The 16,495-nt window shown below is 57.9% G+C and overlaps 1 protein-coding gene across 2 annotated transcripts; it reads right to left on the reverse strand.

Moving 5' to 3' along the window:
- Nucleotides 1-1,164: 1,164 nt before the first annotated feature.
- On the reverse strand, nucleotides 1,165-13,272 carry LOC128823061 (alpha-2,8-sialyltransferase 8E-like). Of its 2 annotated transcripts, XM_054005128.1 has the most exons (10): nucleotides 12,326-13,272; nucleotides 10,108-10,209; nucleotides 9,615-9,720; nucleotides 8,463-8,561; nucleotides 7,521-7,598; nucleotides 5,735-5,821; nucleotides 5,397-5,541; nucleotides 5,104-5,216; nucleotides 4,327-4,413; nucleotides 1,165-3,756 (listed from the first exon to the last, which is right to left on the reverse strand). In XM_054005128.1, exons 3-10 carry the CDS (start codon nucleotides 9,710-9,712, stop codon nucleotides 3,294-3,296), a joined length of 1,170 nt encoding a protein of 389 aa, XP_053861103.1. In that variant the 5' UTR covers nucleotides 9,713-9,720; nucleotides 10,108-10,209; nucleotides 12,326-13,272; the 3' UTR covers nucleotides 1,165-3,293. The 2 variants fall into 2 exon arrangements, with proteins under 2 accessions (XP_053861103.1, XP_053861105.1); XM_054005130.1 differs by lacking the exon at nucleotides 12,326-13,272 and having other exon boundaries at nucleotides 10,108-10,217.
- Between the last annotated feature and the right edge of the window lie 3,223 nt (nucleotides 13,273-16,495).

Consider the following 16,495-nt stretch of genomic DNA (forward strand, 5'->3'; position numbering starts at 1 on the left):
TCCTCTGCCCAAACCTCATCCCTCACCCACAAAAACAGTAGGGTCGGCTTACTCCATAGGCTGGTGTGTTTGTACCTATTGGTGACGTGTACAGACATATTAATGACATTCGATCATACACACTGGCACGGGTTGGATCACAGAAACCCTCTTGGGAGCTGCCAACGGATGTGCCCGGACTACTTCTGCCCCTGCTTTCCTGCCAGCTCGGGACTTCAGTACCCTGCCCGGTTTGAGCCAGACCCGCTAGCCTGCCGCAAACCCAGACCCAGGTCTGAACCAGGTCCCCTAACAGCTGTAGGCTTAATTGAAAGCAGCTCACAGAAGTATTCCTTTCTTTAACACTCAGACACCCAACTCCCAGTGGGGTCCAAACCCCAAATAAATCCATTTTACCCTGTATAAAGCTTATGCAGGGTAAACTCCTAAATTGTTCACCCTCTATAACACTGATAGAGAGATATGCCCAGCTGTTTGCCCCTCCAGGTATTAACACATCCTCTGAGTTAATTAATAAGTAAAAAGTGATTTTGTTAAATACAGAAAGTAGGATTTAAGTGGTTCCAAGTAATAGCAGGCAGAACAAAGTGAATTACCAAGCAAAATAAAACAAAACACGCAAATCTACGTCTAATCAAACTGAATACAGATAATCTCACCCTCAGAGATGCTTCAGTAAGTTTTTTCCTCAGATTGGACACCTTCCTAGTCTGGGCACAATCCTTTCCCCTGGTACAGCCCTTGTTCCAGCTCAGGTGGTAGCTAGGGGATTTCTCATGATGGCTCCTCTCTCCCCCTTTGTTCTGTTCCACCCCTTTATATATCTTTTGCATAAGGCAGGAACCCTTTGTCCCTCTGGGTTCTCACCCCCCTTCTCACTGGAAAAGCACCGGGTTAAAGATGGATTCCAGTTCAGGTGACATGATCACATGTCATTTCAATCTTCATTGCCCACTTGCCAGCACACACATATACAGGAAGACTTATAGGTAAACACAGCCATCTGCAGACAATGGTCCTGGTTAATGGGAGTCCTCAAAATTCCAAACCACCATTAATGGCCCCCACTTTGCATAATGACAATAGGTCCTCAGAGTTATATTTCATATTTCTAGTTTCAGATACAAGAGTGATACATTTATACAAATAGAATGACCACACTCAGTAGATTATAAGCTTTGTAATGATACCTTACAAGAGACTTTTTGCATGAAGCATATTCCAGTTACATCATATTCACCCATTAGCATATTTTTATAAAATCATATGGAGTGCAATGTCACACACACACATCTGTTATTTTGGTTTTCCCGTTCTTCCCTGGTGGTACCTGTTAAGTTTGTGGGTGCAAACTTGAAAACCCTCTATGCCATTCTCCCGTTATCTATCTCTCTAGGCGGAAGGTCCCAGACATAGATGCGCTAAATTTCTTACCTCAACATCCCGGATCTGGCCTGTAGGTCCCTTGCGTTACAGCCAAACTTACTGTAAGTGTTTGGTTTATTGTAATAGGTTTATCGATTTATATTAAACTATAAGAGATATCTGTGCAAACAAACAGGGTAATCCTATAGGCTACAGTGATAAGTCCTGTGTTGCTGCCAGCTTCCACCCCCAAGGGGCAGGGAGTTTGTTTATAACCAGAGGCAGGGTGATTAAGATCACAAGGCTTGTCATTACATTAAATTAAGGATCGTTAGATGATCCCGAAGGCTCTGCCAGGCACTCCAGTTAAAAGATAGGAAACAGGGTAGGAATACACGGTTGGTTTTCAGACTGGAGAGAGGTAAATCCCTGTAAAGGGTTAAGAAGTTCACCTAGCCTAGCTGACACCTGACCAGAGGAACCAATGGGAGGACAAGATGGTTCAAAGGGAAGGAGGGAAATTCCCTTTGTCTGTTGAGTTTTCACTTTGGACCTGAGTGGGAAAACTCCAGAATTCAGCATCTTATCAAGTAGTGAGTATTAGTGAAGGAAATAAATAGGTTTATGTTTATTTCTTTGTAACCCGTCTTGTGCAATTAGAGGAATAGTCAAATTGGGTATTTGGATATTTTTTGACTAAGTTTTTGCCCAGGGGAACATCCTCTGTGTTTGGAATCTGTTGTCTGTGATAGTAGCTGGTATGCTAATCTCTCCCAGAGGGTTTTCTTTTACCTTTCTTTTCTTTAATTAAAAGCCTTTTTGTAATAACCTGATTGATCTTTCCTTGTTTTTAGATCCAAGGGGGTTGGATCTGGGTCCACCAGGAGTTGGTGGGAGGAAGGAGGGGGATGGTTAATTTCTCCTTGTTTTAAGATCCAAGGGGTTTTGGATCAATGTTCACCAGGGATTTGGTGGAAGAGTCTCTCAAGGCTACCCAGGGAAGGGAATTAGTGCTTGGGAGTGGTGGCAGCCAGACCAGATCTAAGCTGTTAATTGAGCTTAGAGCTTCTCATGCAGGTCCCCCACATCTGTACCCTAAAGTTCAGAGTGGGGAAGGAACCCTGACAACCGCTATTTCCTTTTGTCAGACATCAGCACCATCTCGGTATTTCTCCAGAACACCCAGCGTGGATGGAGGGGCGAGGGACAGGGTGGTATCTACCTTTGAAGTCAGCCGCCGGGCCTGGTCCCCCTTGGATGCATGGGCCTGGCCGACCCACCAAGGAACGCCGAGGATGACGGGGAATTGGCGGGGTGCAGATTAGTCCAAATAGTGATGCCTCCCGGGGGCCCTGGAGCGGGGTCACAGCCACGGGGGGTGGCATTTGAATGGTAACTGGGTCTGGGGAAAGGGATTCCACCGAGGCGGGGATGCGCTTACGCGGAGTGGGAACATTACGGGGTCCAAGCAACGTCGAGGTCCAGGAAGTTCTCAGAGGCCCCTGAGTCCACCAGCTCCACTTTGGGCACGGTGGGAAGTGATAAGCAAAGAGGAAGCGGGAGGCTCACGGCCCGACCTTGGCTGGGGTACGGGTCGGCCCAAGGGGGTTCCCAACCGGGGCAGGACACGGGTCTTAATGGACGTCGTGAGCATCTCCCCAATATAGGCAGACGTCGAAGACTCATTGCCAGCTCTTTTCTGCATCTCTACGGCTGGGTTGACTCCGGTGCGGGTCAAACGCTGGCCTGACTTTCTGGTTGGCGGTGGGCCAGGCGATCGTCGATGCTGAGGCCTGGCTGGATCAGGGCGTCTAGGGCGGAGAGTGGCTCTACCCAGGCCAGGCCGTCCTTCATTTCTTCCTTCAAGCCCTGCCTGCAATGGTGGTGCCGGGCCACCTCATTCCATCCAGCGTTCGCTGCTAAGCTCCTTACCAGCAGCGCCCCAGATGCAGCCGCAGCGCGCCCTGCATGTGCATGCCCACGTAGCGGGTGAACTCGTCAGGCATGGTGTGAACGCCTGGCTTGGGGGGCTGGTTGTCGTAGTAGTGGTGGGGCAGGAGCCGCCCCTCGGGGTCGGTGGGGAAGGGCCAGAAGCCGTAGAGGGTGAGGTGCTGGCACAGCTCTAGGGCGGCGTTCACTAGCATGAAGCCAGAGGAAAGGCGTTTGGCGCGCAGGCCACGGGAACGCCAGTGCCCGTCCAGCCGTGCCAGGTACTCGGGGTTCATGAAGATGGCGCGGGCTGGGGAGCCGAAGTCCTCCAGGGTGTAGAGTGCCTGGAATGAGACTGTGCTCTGGCCGACGAAGCTGAAGGCCGGGATGAGGAGCAGCGGGGCCCCATAGGCACCCACCACCTCTGCGAAGGGTCGGCGCCAGCGGCTCAGACCCCTGAACCTGCGGGCAGGGAAAGACGCCCGTCAGCCGCTGTCCTGGCACAGCCCCTCCCCCAGCGCCAGACCCGTTCCCTCCCATGGCCGTCCCATCGCTCAGTCTCCTCTGCCCCGATCCCCCGGTGACTCTATGGCCGACTGGAGAGCTGTGGGGTGGGCCTCCTCTGACCCCAATCCCCCAGTGACCCTATGGCAGACTGGAGAGCTGGGGGGCTGGGACTTCTCTGACCCCGATCCCCCGGTGACCCTATGGCTGACCGGAGAGCTGGGGGGCTGCGGCTGGGACTTCTCTGACCCCGATCCCCCAGTGACCCTATGGCCGACTGGAGAGCCCCTGTACCCCCCTCCCACACTGTGAACTGGGTTACCCCCTCCCCCCGGGGGTGTCTATCCGGGCTCGCTCCTCCAGCCCCCCAGTTCTGATCCCGGCTCCCCCATGGGCCCCAATTCGACCCCGTCCCTCCCCCTGCTGGTCTCAATCCAGCTTCCCCCCCCACCAGTTCTGATCCAATCCACACCCCCCCACATGTTCCCATCAGGGCGCCCCTCCCCACACAGTCCATTGCCCCGGTACCGGGCGTGCAGGATGCTGGGGTTCATGGTGACGACGCTCGATTTGGTGCCCACGTCGTCAGCAAAGTCCATGGGGGGCAGGTTGAACCTGGGGGGTGGAAGTGGTGTGAGCTGGGGGCAGCCGGGGGAGCCCAGTGCCCCCCACCCCATGGGGGTCCCAGGTCTTTACCACCCTCCATGGGCGGCGGGTATCATAGGCAGGGGTAGGCGGTGCCTCCGAAACAGTCTCGCCTGGCCCCGCCCACATTCTGCCCCCAGGCCACGCCCCCTTCCTGCATTCCCAGAGCTCTGCCTTAGCCAGGGGCCAGGGTGGGGGTGCTCTGGGCTCCTGCGGGGGAGGGGAGCAGAAGGGGAGGGCAGATGGGGGGCGGGGGCTTGGGCACAAGGGGAGGGGCCAGTGGCTACCTTCCCCCAACGGCCGGGTCACTGTCCGCCCACGCCGCCCTCCCCTGGTACTGCTCCCCCCACCCTGGCCCTTTAAATGGGTCACGGCCCCCTCGCCTCAACCGGTGACCCCCTGCCCTGCACCGCTACCCCCCCACTTGGCACCCCAATCTCCCTGAACCCCCACTGCACTCCACTCGCCCTGAACCCTCCTGCACCCCACTCCTCCTAAGCCCCCCCTGCACCCCACTCACCCTGAACTCGCCCTGCACCCCACTCTCCCTGAGCCCCACACTGCACCTCACTCTCCCTGCCCCCATGCCCTCATTCCCCCACCCTACACCCGCACTGCCCCCGCTTCTCTACCCCTTTCCCCCTCCCCGGCCGGCATTACCTGATGACGAACTGGGCGTGGTCGATCTCGGGGCCACAGCCGCTGTTACGAAGGATCCCCCCATTCCCCACCACGGCACAGCACTCGTAGGGAGCGCCCTGAAACGGGGAGACCTGCGGGGGAGGGGACCTGGGTCAGCACCCACCGACCATGCTGAGATGCGGCCACCTCTGGGGTGGGGCATGGGGGGCTGTTTATAAAGTACCCCTCACCCGGTGCTGAGATGCAGCCAGCTCTGGGGTGGAGCCCCTGGCGCTGAGCTCCCGCTGTCCCCACAGCCCAGGGCCCCCTACCTGCGGCAGCATCTCCAGCAGCTCCTCCTTCACTGGATGCTTCTTGTTCCGCTGAGCGTCGTAGACGATCTGGGAGCCCAGCTGGGTGTTGTTCTGGGTCAGCACCAGGTCGTCTGAAGCGTTACAGCAGCTGCCCAGCTGTTCCCTGTGCGGGGGAGAGGGGTGAGGGGCAGCTGGGGGGGTAGTCGGAGGCAGCAGAGGGCAGAAGGCAAGGGGGGCTGGGGGGAGGGCATGGAGGGGTAGAGAAGGAGGTATTTGGGGCAGCATCGGGGGAGGGAGGGGGCAGAGGGGTGGGGGGAGAGGAAGCAGGGGGGCAGGGCACTGGGGGTGGAGGGTACCTGTACTGGCCCAGGGCGCTGGCGTTATGCACCCAGGGGCAGCGCTGCACCAGCTTCAGCTGCCTCAAGATCCAGCCCTGGTCCAGCCTGGGATGGAGACACAAAGAGTCACTGATCTGCCCCCCTTCCTCCTTCATTGCGCCCCCCAAGGGGCCCTCTAGGCCCCCACTACTGATCGCCCCCCGCTACGAGCTCCAGCCCACGCTGACGACTAACGAAATCAGCTGGGCTGTGCGGGATCATCGCAACACACAGGACTGGTCAACGGCCGGTCGCACCTGGGAAACGCTACGTGGCAGGAGGCTCGTCCTGTGGGCTTGGAAACTGACCAAAACCACTGGAAATTTCCCATCTTCTCGGCTCTTTGAACTCAGAGGGGGCAGAGACTCTGAACAGCCGCCAGAGATCCCCAGGAGAGAACCTCCCGGGCCCGCCCTGAAAGACACTTTGAACTGACAGATCACTATGACTCAGTCACTCTTCCAATTTAGCTGGCGTGTAGATGTTTGCTGGATTTCACCTGCAACTAACTCTCTGAGGCCTTTGTCCTTATGCCAGTCTTGTACCCCTTATATTCACCCCCTTTCGCAGGACTATGATAAGTTTTGTACAAAGAATGCCTTGTGAGGTATCCTTTGAAAACTCATAATTTGCTGTTCATTATTGTCCTGATAAAATATAGGTGGCAACATTGCATGTAAAGTTACAGGATTCCTCTGTAGGGCATTACTAAGACATACTCCAGCCACTAACCAGTTCCCTAGAGATGAAAGTCTAGCCAACGCTTCAGCCAGGTGTCAAATGGACTGTGTCCATTAAAAGAGGGTCTGAGTGAAAAATCAACATCTTGACTAAGGAACAGCTGGGAATTCCCGTCCACACAGACTTGATGTCTCCTGAACATGAGTGCCAAAGAAAAGCAGGGACTGTGAGAAAGAACAGATGTCCCCGTTTCTTTCTCCTTTCTGGCATCCACAACACCTGAAGAACCGAGGAAGCAGCGTTGGGACTGCGGGAGACGTCCCGACCGAAAGAGATTCAGAGAGACCTTGGCTTCGAATTCACTCCGCTTGTTACGTTAGTTGTGGGTGACTTTCATTTTCTTGAAACCGATTCTGACTTTTATGGCTCAATATTTATAGTCACTTAAAATCAGTCTGCTGCAGTTAATAAATGTATTTGATCAAAGCTGGTGTGTTTGGATTGAGCTGTGTGGGGAGCTCTGTTTGAGATAAGCAGATTGGCGCACCTCGTTTTCTGTTAATAAACAACAGGCCGCGTACGAGCTCGTGTTCCCCAGGAGAGGGCTGGGCAGGACAAGGCACGTTTCCGGGGGACGTCTGGGACGGGGAGTTTGCTGGTTGCTCTGCAGGGCAATTCAGGAGCGGCTGGTCTCCCAGCAAAGCAGTGTGAACAGCACCCCAGGTCGGAGACCTGAGGGGACACGGCTGGTCAGCGCTCCAGATTGTCCCCTGGCTAGTGAACGAAGCTTTACATCGTTTACTCCGGGATCGGCTACGGGGCTTGTGTTCGGTGTCGGCTCTGGGGGTCCAGCCGATCTGGGGGCCGTGCCCGGGCTCTGGGGGCTGGACGCGGGGTGATTTTCGGTGTATGAGACCAGTGATCTCTAGGTCCGGTGTGTCCGGCTGGGGATGGTCTCGGGGGGCTCCGTGGTGAGACCGGGACAGGGACCGGCTGGGTGAAATCTACCCACAGGCTCCAGCGCCGATGTGGGGGGGTTGGAGGGGCTGCCCCGAGGCTGCGAGTCGCGCCTGGCCCCACTCACCTGGCGGGGAGGGTCCCTGCGCTCCAGTTCTGCACCAGCCCCCGGCACTGCTCCGCCCCCATCACCGGGGCCTCGGGGCTGGAAAGGCGAAGGGGGGTTACACACGGCCAGGAGAGCCTCCCCCCACAGAGCTCCCCCAGCTCTCCCATGCGTCTTCGCCTCCCCCCATATCCCTCCCCCCACCTCCTTCCCCTCCCCCACAGCCTCCCCCACGGGGCCCCCCCAGCACCTCCCCCCACCGTCTCCTTCCCCATCTCACAGAGCCCCCGCTCCTCCCTTCCTCCTCCTCTCCCTGCACCTCCTTCCCCATCCCCACACTGCTTCACTGACCCCTTTCTCTTCCCCTCCCCACACCCCACCCAGCCCCCATACCCTTCCCTCCCCGACATCCCCCCACATCCCTCCTCCCACCGCCTTCTTCCCCTCCCCCCACATCCCTCCAACCACCTCCTTCCCTTCACCCACCGTCTCCCCCCACAGGGCCCCCCCAGCACTTCCCGCTCCCATCTCACAGAGCCCCCACTCCTCCCCTCCCCCTCCTCTCCCTGCACCTCCTTTCCCACCCCCACACTGCTTCACTGACCCCTTTCTCTTCCCTTCCCCCATATCCCTCCCTCTGCCTCCTTCTCCTCCCCCTCCTGTCCCTGCACCTCCTTCCCCGCCCCCATACTGCTTCACTCACCCCTTTCTCTTCCCTTCCCCACACCCCACCAAGTCCCCATACCCTTCTCTCCCCCACATCCCTCCCACTGCCTCCTTCCCCTCCCCTCACATCCCCCCCAGCCCAATCAATAACGCGTCACCCACCATCCATCCCTCTTCACCCGCCCACACTCTGCCCCACTGAATCCCACTCCCTGCCATGCCCCCATAACTCAGTGGGTCCCCAGAGGCCAGTGCCCCCAAAGCCCCTCCTCCCTCCCCGCTGGCTCCCCCACGCACATGGGGCTCCTGTTTTGGTCCATGGGCCGGCAGGGATGTTTGGGGTCCCGCCTCGCTCCTTTGCCGGCCGCCAACACTATCTTGAGCTGGGACACCCGGCTAGGGGGCAGAGAGAGGGGGGTTAATGCCGCTGGTCCCGCTTCCCAAGGACCCGGGTGCCTCGCTGCCCGCTGCCCCACAGAGCCCGTGCCCCCCGCATAGGTTAGATCCAGGCATGAGCCCAGCCCCCCAGCAGTCCCCTGGGGCTCCCAGCCCTGGCACCGGATTCGCAGGAACGTGACGAACCCCACGATTGAGGCCGGGGTCTAATAAAGAAAACCTGAGTCAGGCCGGACAGCAGGATCCCCGCAAAACACCCGTGTGAGGAAGTGAGAAGTTTCTGTCAAGGGTCCATGCATGCCTCAGTTTCCCCTGTCTTTCACCGGGCTGCCTGGGGGGTGAGGTGGGGAAGGTTTACGTTTACCCCTCTGAGCTGGTGGGTCAGTGGGGAGCTTGGGGGGTGGTTTGAAGTTCGGAAGAGGGGGTTGGGGCTGGGATTGTTTGATGATCCCCCGGGTGGGTTTCAGGGGGTGGCAGGTGGCAGCGAGGGGCATGGGGTTGGCGGGGGGTTATTTCCGTACCAAAACAGGTTATCTTGGGGGCTCGGGGGGGCCCGTTCCAGGATGGGATCGATTTCTCCGGGGCAGTGTCTTCGAGCAGCGAAGGTGTCGTTAAGGGGTACGTCCCGCAGAGCCTGTTCTGGGGGCTCTGAGCGCCTGGCTGTCGAGCACAGATTTCTGGGGAACGAGGCACCAGGGAAGTGCCAGGGGACCAGCACCCCACACAGACCAGTTCACAGCTTTGATTTTCACGGGGTCTCCCCCGGCCTGTCTGGAGAAGTCTGGATCGGGGGTCCCCATCTCGGGGTGACCGGCCTTTGCCGACAGGGCTTCAGAGCGTAACTCACCAAACGCCCCCCCTCGCACACACAAATCCTGGCTCCCAGCCCCCCGCTCTAAGCCACCAGCCCCCACTCCCCTCCCAGAGCCGGGGAGAGAACCCAGGAGTCCTGGCTCCCAGCCCCCCCCTGCTCTAAGCCACCAGCCCCCACTCCCCTCCCAGAGTCGGGGAGAGAACCCAGGAGTCCTGGCTCCCAGCCCCCCACTCACTCACCTCTGAAGCTTCCACAGCACAGAGAAGCTGAAGCTGATGCTCACACAGAGCACCAGCGCCCAACTCCTTCTCCGCAGCATCCTTGGGGGGCCCACCATGGCGCTCGCTGTGGGGGGAGCAGAGCAGGTGAGACACATTCACACACCATGGGGGAATCCACCGGGCACGGCCTCCCTGGGGTGCCCCTCCTCCGCCCTGGCCTCCTGGATATCACAGGCTGGGAGCCGGGACTCCTGGGTTCTTTCCCCGGCTCTGGGAGCGGAGTCGGAGCTGGTGGGTTAGAGCGGGGGGGGGGGGGGGGGCAGGCTGGGAGCCAGGAATCCTAAATTGTAGCCCTGGTTAATCTGTAATCTCTGGGCAGTCTCCTTCCCCTGTAGACACATCCCACTCTGCCCACCCTCCGAGGCATTCAAGGGTTCAAGGCCAGAAGTGTCCACTGGCTCCGCCCGGCGGATCTCCTGGATTGCCCAGCGATTCAGTAGCAACCACTTGCCCTGGCTGGAGCCCGGTTACTGCCTCTCTCCCAGAACCGCAGCCCGTCTGGATCCAAGAACACCAGGATGGAGAATGGTTTCAAAGTAGCAGCCGTGTTAGTCTGTATCCGCAAAAAGAACAGGAGTACTTGTAAAAAGAACAGGAGTACTTGTGGCACCTTAGAGACTAACACATTTATTTCAGCATAAGCTTTCGTGGGCTACAGCCCACTTCTTCAAATGCATAGAGTGGAACACACAGACAGAAGATATTTATACATACAGAGAACATGAAAAGGTGGAAGTACGCACACCAATTGTAAGAGGCTGAGCTATCAGTAGCAGCAGAAGAAAAAGTTTTTCCCCTCCCAGAGCTGGGGGAGAGAACCCAGGAGTCCTGGCTCCCAGCCCCTCCTGCTCTAACCCACCAGTCCCCACTCCCCTCCCAGAGCTGGGGAGAGAACCCAGGAGTCCTGGCTCCCAGCCCCCCCTGCTCTAACCACCAGCCCCCACTCCCCTCCCAGAGCCGGGGAGAGAACCCAGGAGTCCTGGCTCCAGCCCCCCTGCTCTCACCCACCAGCCCCTACTCCCCTCCTAGAGCCAGGGAGAGAACCCAGGAGTCCTGGCTCCCAGCCCCTCCTGCTCTAACCCACCAGTCCCCACTCCCCTCCCAGAGCTGGGGAGAGAACCCAGGAGTCCTGGATCCCAGCCCCTCCTGCTCTAACCCACCAGGCCCCGCTCTCCTCCCAGAGTCAGGGTGAGAACCCAGGAGTCCTGGCTCCCAACCCCCCCCCCCCGCTCTAACCATTAGACCAGCATTTCACAAATGCAGCCACCGTGGCCACCAGGCATTTCTTTCTTTCAAGCTACCAAGACAGCTTCCTGGGTGGTGATGGGAGTGTGGGGGGAGCGTCGGCCCCTCCCAGTCCCTCTCTGCTGCACCTGAATGCGCCCCCTCTGGGGACAGGTGGGGCACCACCCTGCAGGAGCAAGGTGAGTTCTCTTCTCAACCCAGCAGCAGGCTCCAGCCGCGGGGGTGGGTGCCCACTCCTGCCGCCCCAGCCCTAGCCACCCAGCTCCGGCCCCCATCGCCCCCCCCCCGATCCAGGGCTTACTTTGTCCTGGGGCTTGCTGAGAAAAGTGATCTTAACGAAGGTGCAAGGATCACGCAGACCGGGTAGGCGGTCTGCAGGGCCGGCTCTAGGATTTTTGCCGCCCAAAGCAAAAACAATTTTGGCCGCCCCCCCTCTTCTTTAATTACTCCCCCCCGGCCCCGCCTCAACTCCGCCCCTTCCCCAAATCCCCAACCCTGCCTCCTCCCCCCAGGCTCTCAAGCCTAGGAGGGAGGGAGGGAGGGGGAGAAGCGGCGCCGCGCTGCGGCCACTCGGAATCTCCCCCCCATCCCAGGTTTGAGAGCCTGGGAGGGAGGGGGAGACCCCGAGCCGCCGCCGCGCGCGAAACAGCTGATTTGCGCGCTGTGGCTGCAACAACGGAGGTGAGCTAGGGCGGCCAGGGCACATTTTTAGGGGCAGCAATCTGGCGCCAGCCATGCCGCCCCTAAAAATGTACCGCCCCAAGCACCAGCTTGTTTTGCTGGTGCCTAGAGTCGGCCCTGGCGGTCTGGAGGCTGTGATAGGAGATATTAAGGAACATGCAAATCTCACGGATCACGGCTGTGTTTTCATTTCTGAGTCTGCAAAAAACGAACCTGCCTGCCAACATGACGAGGGTTTGGCCCCGCATCTGGGCCTGTTCATTGGATTTTTCCTTAAGCCTTGGGCTACTCTGGGACCTCTTCGGCACAACACACACACACCCACACACACACACCCCCCCGAACGACAAAAGTTTGACGGAGGAAAAACTGCCGCTCCTCGGGGGTGGAAGTTTCCGACCGGCTGTGGCTGCACTGGGTGGCTTTTAGTGGCCCGACTCTTGCAGCCCGGCGGTGTTGCTAAAAGGTGTGTGGTGTAGACAAAGCCTGAGTAGTGTCGGGGAAAGTGTCGGCGGCCACACTCTGAGGCCACCCAAATTTTTGTTGTGAGAAACCCTGCATTAGGTCCACTCCCAGAGCCGGGGAGAGAACCCAGGAGTCCTGGCTCCCAGCCCCCCCTGCTCTAACCCACCAGCCCCCACTCCCTTCCCAGAGCCAGGGAGAGAACCCAGGAGTCCTGGCTCCCTACCCCCCAATCTGATCCCCCTTCCGTCTGAGCACTGGGCTTTCATAGCCAAGCTCACCTCCAGCTTTGCAGGCTGCGGGAAGCTACAGGCTGAGTGTCTCCCAGGCGGGTCGAACTCTTTCACTTTTGTTTGTCCAGAGTCAAAGCAAACAGACTGAGATGATATCTGGGCAGGGCGCTGCCTACCTCTCAGGGCAACCAGCCAGACACTTCCCACCTCTCTGGTAGTTTTCCGTCCAGGGGTTCATACGTTTGAGGCAATACAAGCCAGACCCACTGGTCCTTTTGGTACAAAGGCTTCCAGGGGTCACCCTCAACAAGTGGCTTTTGGCGAGAAGCCATTTTTCAGACTTGCTGCCCCGGAGAACAGCAGACGATTTATTTTCCCATTTTTCAGCTTAGGTTGAAGATCTTGGATTTTTCTTTCCACCACCCCCTTGCTTTGCGGGTGGTGTGGCAGATGTAGGATGGGAGCTCTTAACTGGTCTGCACCCCACTGCTCCCACTCACGGCTATTCCAAGGAGGACCACCGTCGGTAGATATGGTACCAGGAGGACCCCAGACGGTGTGACGAACTGGGCCTGTTCTCACGGTGGTCTGTGAATGCTGACAGGGGAGTGTTCTGGGATAGTCTGCATTGCAGGATGGGATCTGCCCGAGGGCGCCCGAGGGCGCATACCTGAGTGTGTAACATGAGAACCCAGGAAGGGGTTGAAGGGGAGGCGACTCCTTAGCCCGGGAAACTGAACAAAGGCTGTGGGAGGGGTCGCTGAAAGCAGAGTGCTGGAAGCAGGCAGGGAGAGAGGGCTGGGGGGCATAGATGGCTCTGACCTCCCAAGGGGGGCTGGGCTTGGATGCCCGGGGACCCCAAGATGGACCTAACTGAGGGGGTCCCGGTTGTCTGTGCCTGCAAGACCTGTCTTGGACTGTATTCCTGTCATCCAAATAAACCTTCTGCTTTACTGGCTGGCTGAGAGTCATGGTGAATCGCAGGAAGCCGGGGGTGCAGGGCCCTGAGTCCCCCAATACTCCGTGACAACTCACGGCTATTCCAAGGAGGACCACCGTCGGTAGATATGGTACCAGGAGGACCCCAGACGGTCATTAACTCCTCACAGCACTTAACAATGTCGGAGGCTGTCACGGAGTGTGGGGGGGACACAAGGCCTCGCACCCCCGGCTTCCTGCCATTCACCATGACTCTCAGCCAGCCAGTAAAGCAGAAGGTTTATTTAGACGACAGGAGCACAGTCCGAGACAGGTCTTGCAGGCACAGACAACAGGACCCCCTCAGATAGGTCCATCTTGGGGTCCCAGGGGCACCACAGCCCCCTTGGGGGGTCAGAGCCCCATCTGCCTCCCAGCCATTCCACCAGCCAGCTCTGACACTCTCTCCCCAGCCTTTGTTCATTTTCCCGGGCCGAGGTGTCAACTGGCCTCTAACCCCTTCCTGTGTTCTCACGTTACATGCTCAGGTATTCTCCCTCAGGGCCAGTCTCCCATCCCCCAATGCAGACCGTCCTAGCCACACTCCCCTGCCTTCCCAGCCAACACTCCCCACTCAGCACTCAAAGACCACATTAAGAACAGTCCCAGTTTGTCACATCTCTCCCCCTTCGAGACCGAACTGAGCAGGGTCACTTCAGCCAGTGACCCGGGGAAGTTTGAACCTACCCCCGTTCCCGTGGATGCCCCCGCATCCCTCCCATTCCTTGGTGGGAATTACACCAGGCCCTTCCAGTTTCACGCCCCCCGCCTTAGGTCGGGGGTGCTTGATGGCACTTGCAGTTCGCATGTGGGAAGGTTTATGCGGCCTGTGCCCTTTTCCCACCCCAATACCCCTGGGGTTCCGACTGGGCTGGGGTCTTCTCCCAGCGTCCCAGTCTGGAGGGCTGTGATTCGGGCTCTCTTGGTTCAGAGCTCCCCTTTTAACCTTGGCCACCCTCCAGAAAGGTTCCTCTATGCTGGGTAAGGGTCCTAAAGCCGTTTTCCCCTTGTCCCAGGCCTTCCTCCCCCTCTGACAGGGGTCACAGGATCCGCAGTACTGTCGGACAGTAACAAAGACCCCAGGCCAGTAAAAGCTCCGTAGCAGCCTCTGCTGGGTACGCCAGGTTCCCTGGTGCCCTGAGAGGGGAATGTCATGGGCCCGGTACAGCAGCTGGCGGCGATACTTCTGGGGTACCACCAGCTGCCTCCTGATCCCCCCCTGACTCCATTTTCCCTGGGGGAGCCCATTCTCGGTACAAGAACCCTTTCTCCCACAGGAACCTTTTCCGGCCACCTCTCCCCATGGTCTGTACCGCACTGAGATCGGCTAGGTCTCTTATCTTCCACAAGCAGGGATCTTTCTGCAACTCAGCCTGGAACTCAGCAGCTGGGACAGGGATGGCTACCTGCTCTCTCTTGCTGGCTGGGTCTGAAGCCGTAGCCTCCCTCAGCCGTGTCCCTGGGTGTTCCCTCCCCACCAGGTTAGGGTCCTGCGCCTCGGGCAAGGCACCCTCCCCAAGGTCAGGGCGCAGTGCCCCTCAGTGGCTCTGGCTACGGGTCACAACCAGTGCACCCTGGGGGTTGTTTGGCCAGATTTCCAGGTCGTCCCCCCCATCAGCACCTCAGTGGGCAAATACAGGTGTACCCCCAAGTCCTTGGGGCCCTCCTTAGCCCCCCACTTCAGGTGTACCCTCGCCATGGGCACTTTGACTGGGGTTCCGCCCACCCCCGTCAGGGTCAGGTAGGTATTGGGCACCACCTGATCTGGGGCCACCACCTCGGGCTGGGCCAGCGTGACCTCTGCGCCCGTATCCCAGTATCCATTGACCTTCCTCCCATCCACCTCCAGGGGAACAAGGTACTCTCTCCGGAGGGACAGCCCCGCGCCCACCGTATAAACCAAAAACCCTGAGTCTGGAGCATCCAGCCCCCCCAGAGGAACTGGGGGCCTCCTCTCTCCTGAGACGTTGGGAAGCTGTCAGCCCCCCTTGCCTGGGCCGTCTTCCCCTCGTCCGGCTGGGTCTCTACCCAGTCAACCCTCTGTGGGTTGGGTTCGCTCAGTCTGTCCCTGAGCCTGAGGCACTGGGCCCATATGTGGCCTCTTTGGCCACAGTGATAGCAGCCCATGTCCAGTGGGTCCTGAAACTCTCTCCCCAGCATCCCCTCCCACAGCCTTTGTTCAGTTTCCCGGGCAAAGGTGTCACCTGGCCTCTAACCTCTTCCTGGGTTCTCACGTTACATGCTCAGGTATTCTCCCTCATGGTCAGTCTCCCATCCCCCAATGCAGACGGTCCTAGCCACACTCCCCTGCCTTCCCAGCCAACACTCCCCACTCAGCATTAAAAGACCACATTAAGAACAGTCCCAGTTCGTCACACCAGCACGGATTTTTTAATATTGTCTGAAAGTTAGTTCCCTACATGCCGAGCTGTAGCAAAACTCACCACTCTGGCTTGGGTTTGAACAATGGTGTCGCTTCGCCATCCGGCGGTGCTGTCAGCATTATCTCTTATGCTGAGAAGCGTATCCAAAAAAATATATGCATCCATTGAGTCCCGGTCCTGGATTTCATCATTGCCTGGCTTGGCTCTCTTTCCCTGGGTGTTATACCCGTTACCAAGGCCATGGAGGGAAGGGTGGTCAGCTCTTGACCAATTTTTGCTCTCCAGTCCCCTGCAGCTAACCTCCCGGTTGAATGATAAGTTAACACGTGGGGTCCATCTACATTAGAAAGAAAATCATCACTGTGTTCTTTGTATAAGCGCATTAACCATTTCCAGACAGGTTCGTTGTCTTTTCCAGATACCCTGGCTTGCAAATCCTGGAGCTCAGTGGGGGTAAAAGATCTACATTCAGTAACCACAGTGGTCAATTGACCATCGGTTTTGGATTTTGTGGCAACTATAGGGTACAGAGGCACTGCTGGAGCAGAAGGAACTGTCTCCTGTGAATTATAAGAAGGAGGTGGACCTTCTTCCTCAAGCGGGACAGGACAGGGGGAAGTGGAACAATGAGGCTGAAGCAGCAGGTGGATGGTTTTTTGCTGTTTAATTATCGTGGAACTTAGACACGCCAAGCAATCCAACACGGATTGACAGAATCCCTTTTTGTTGACTTTAGTTTTGTCCCAAATTAGTTCTTTTAAGACCAAAGGCCGGAGGAGCCGGTCCATACATTGAAAACTTTTAGGGGTAGAGGCTTTTACTTTGCAGACCTTTTCTAGTCCCCCCAATAACAGGT

This window comes from Malaclemys terrapin, chromosome 15, assembly GCF_027887155.1.
Source record: "Malaclemys terrapin pileata isolate rMalTer1 chromosome 15, rMalTer1.hap1, whole genome shotgun sequence".
Classification (NCBI taxonomy): domain Eukaryota; kingdom Metazoa; phylum Chordata; order Testudines; family Emydidae; genus Malaclemys; species Malaclemys terrapin.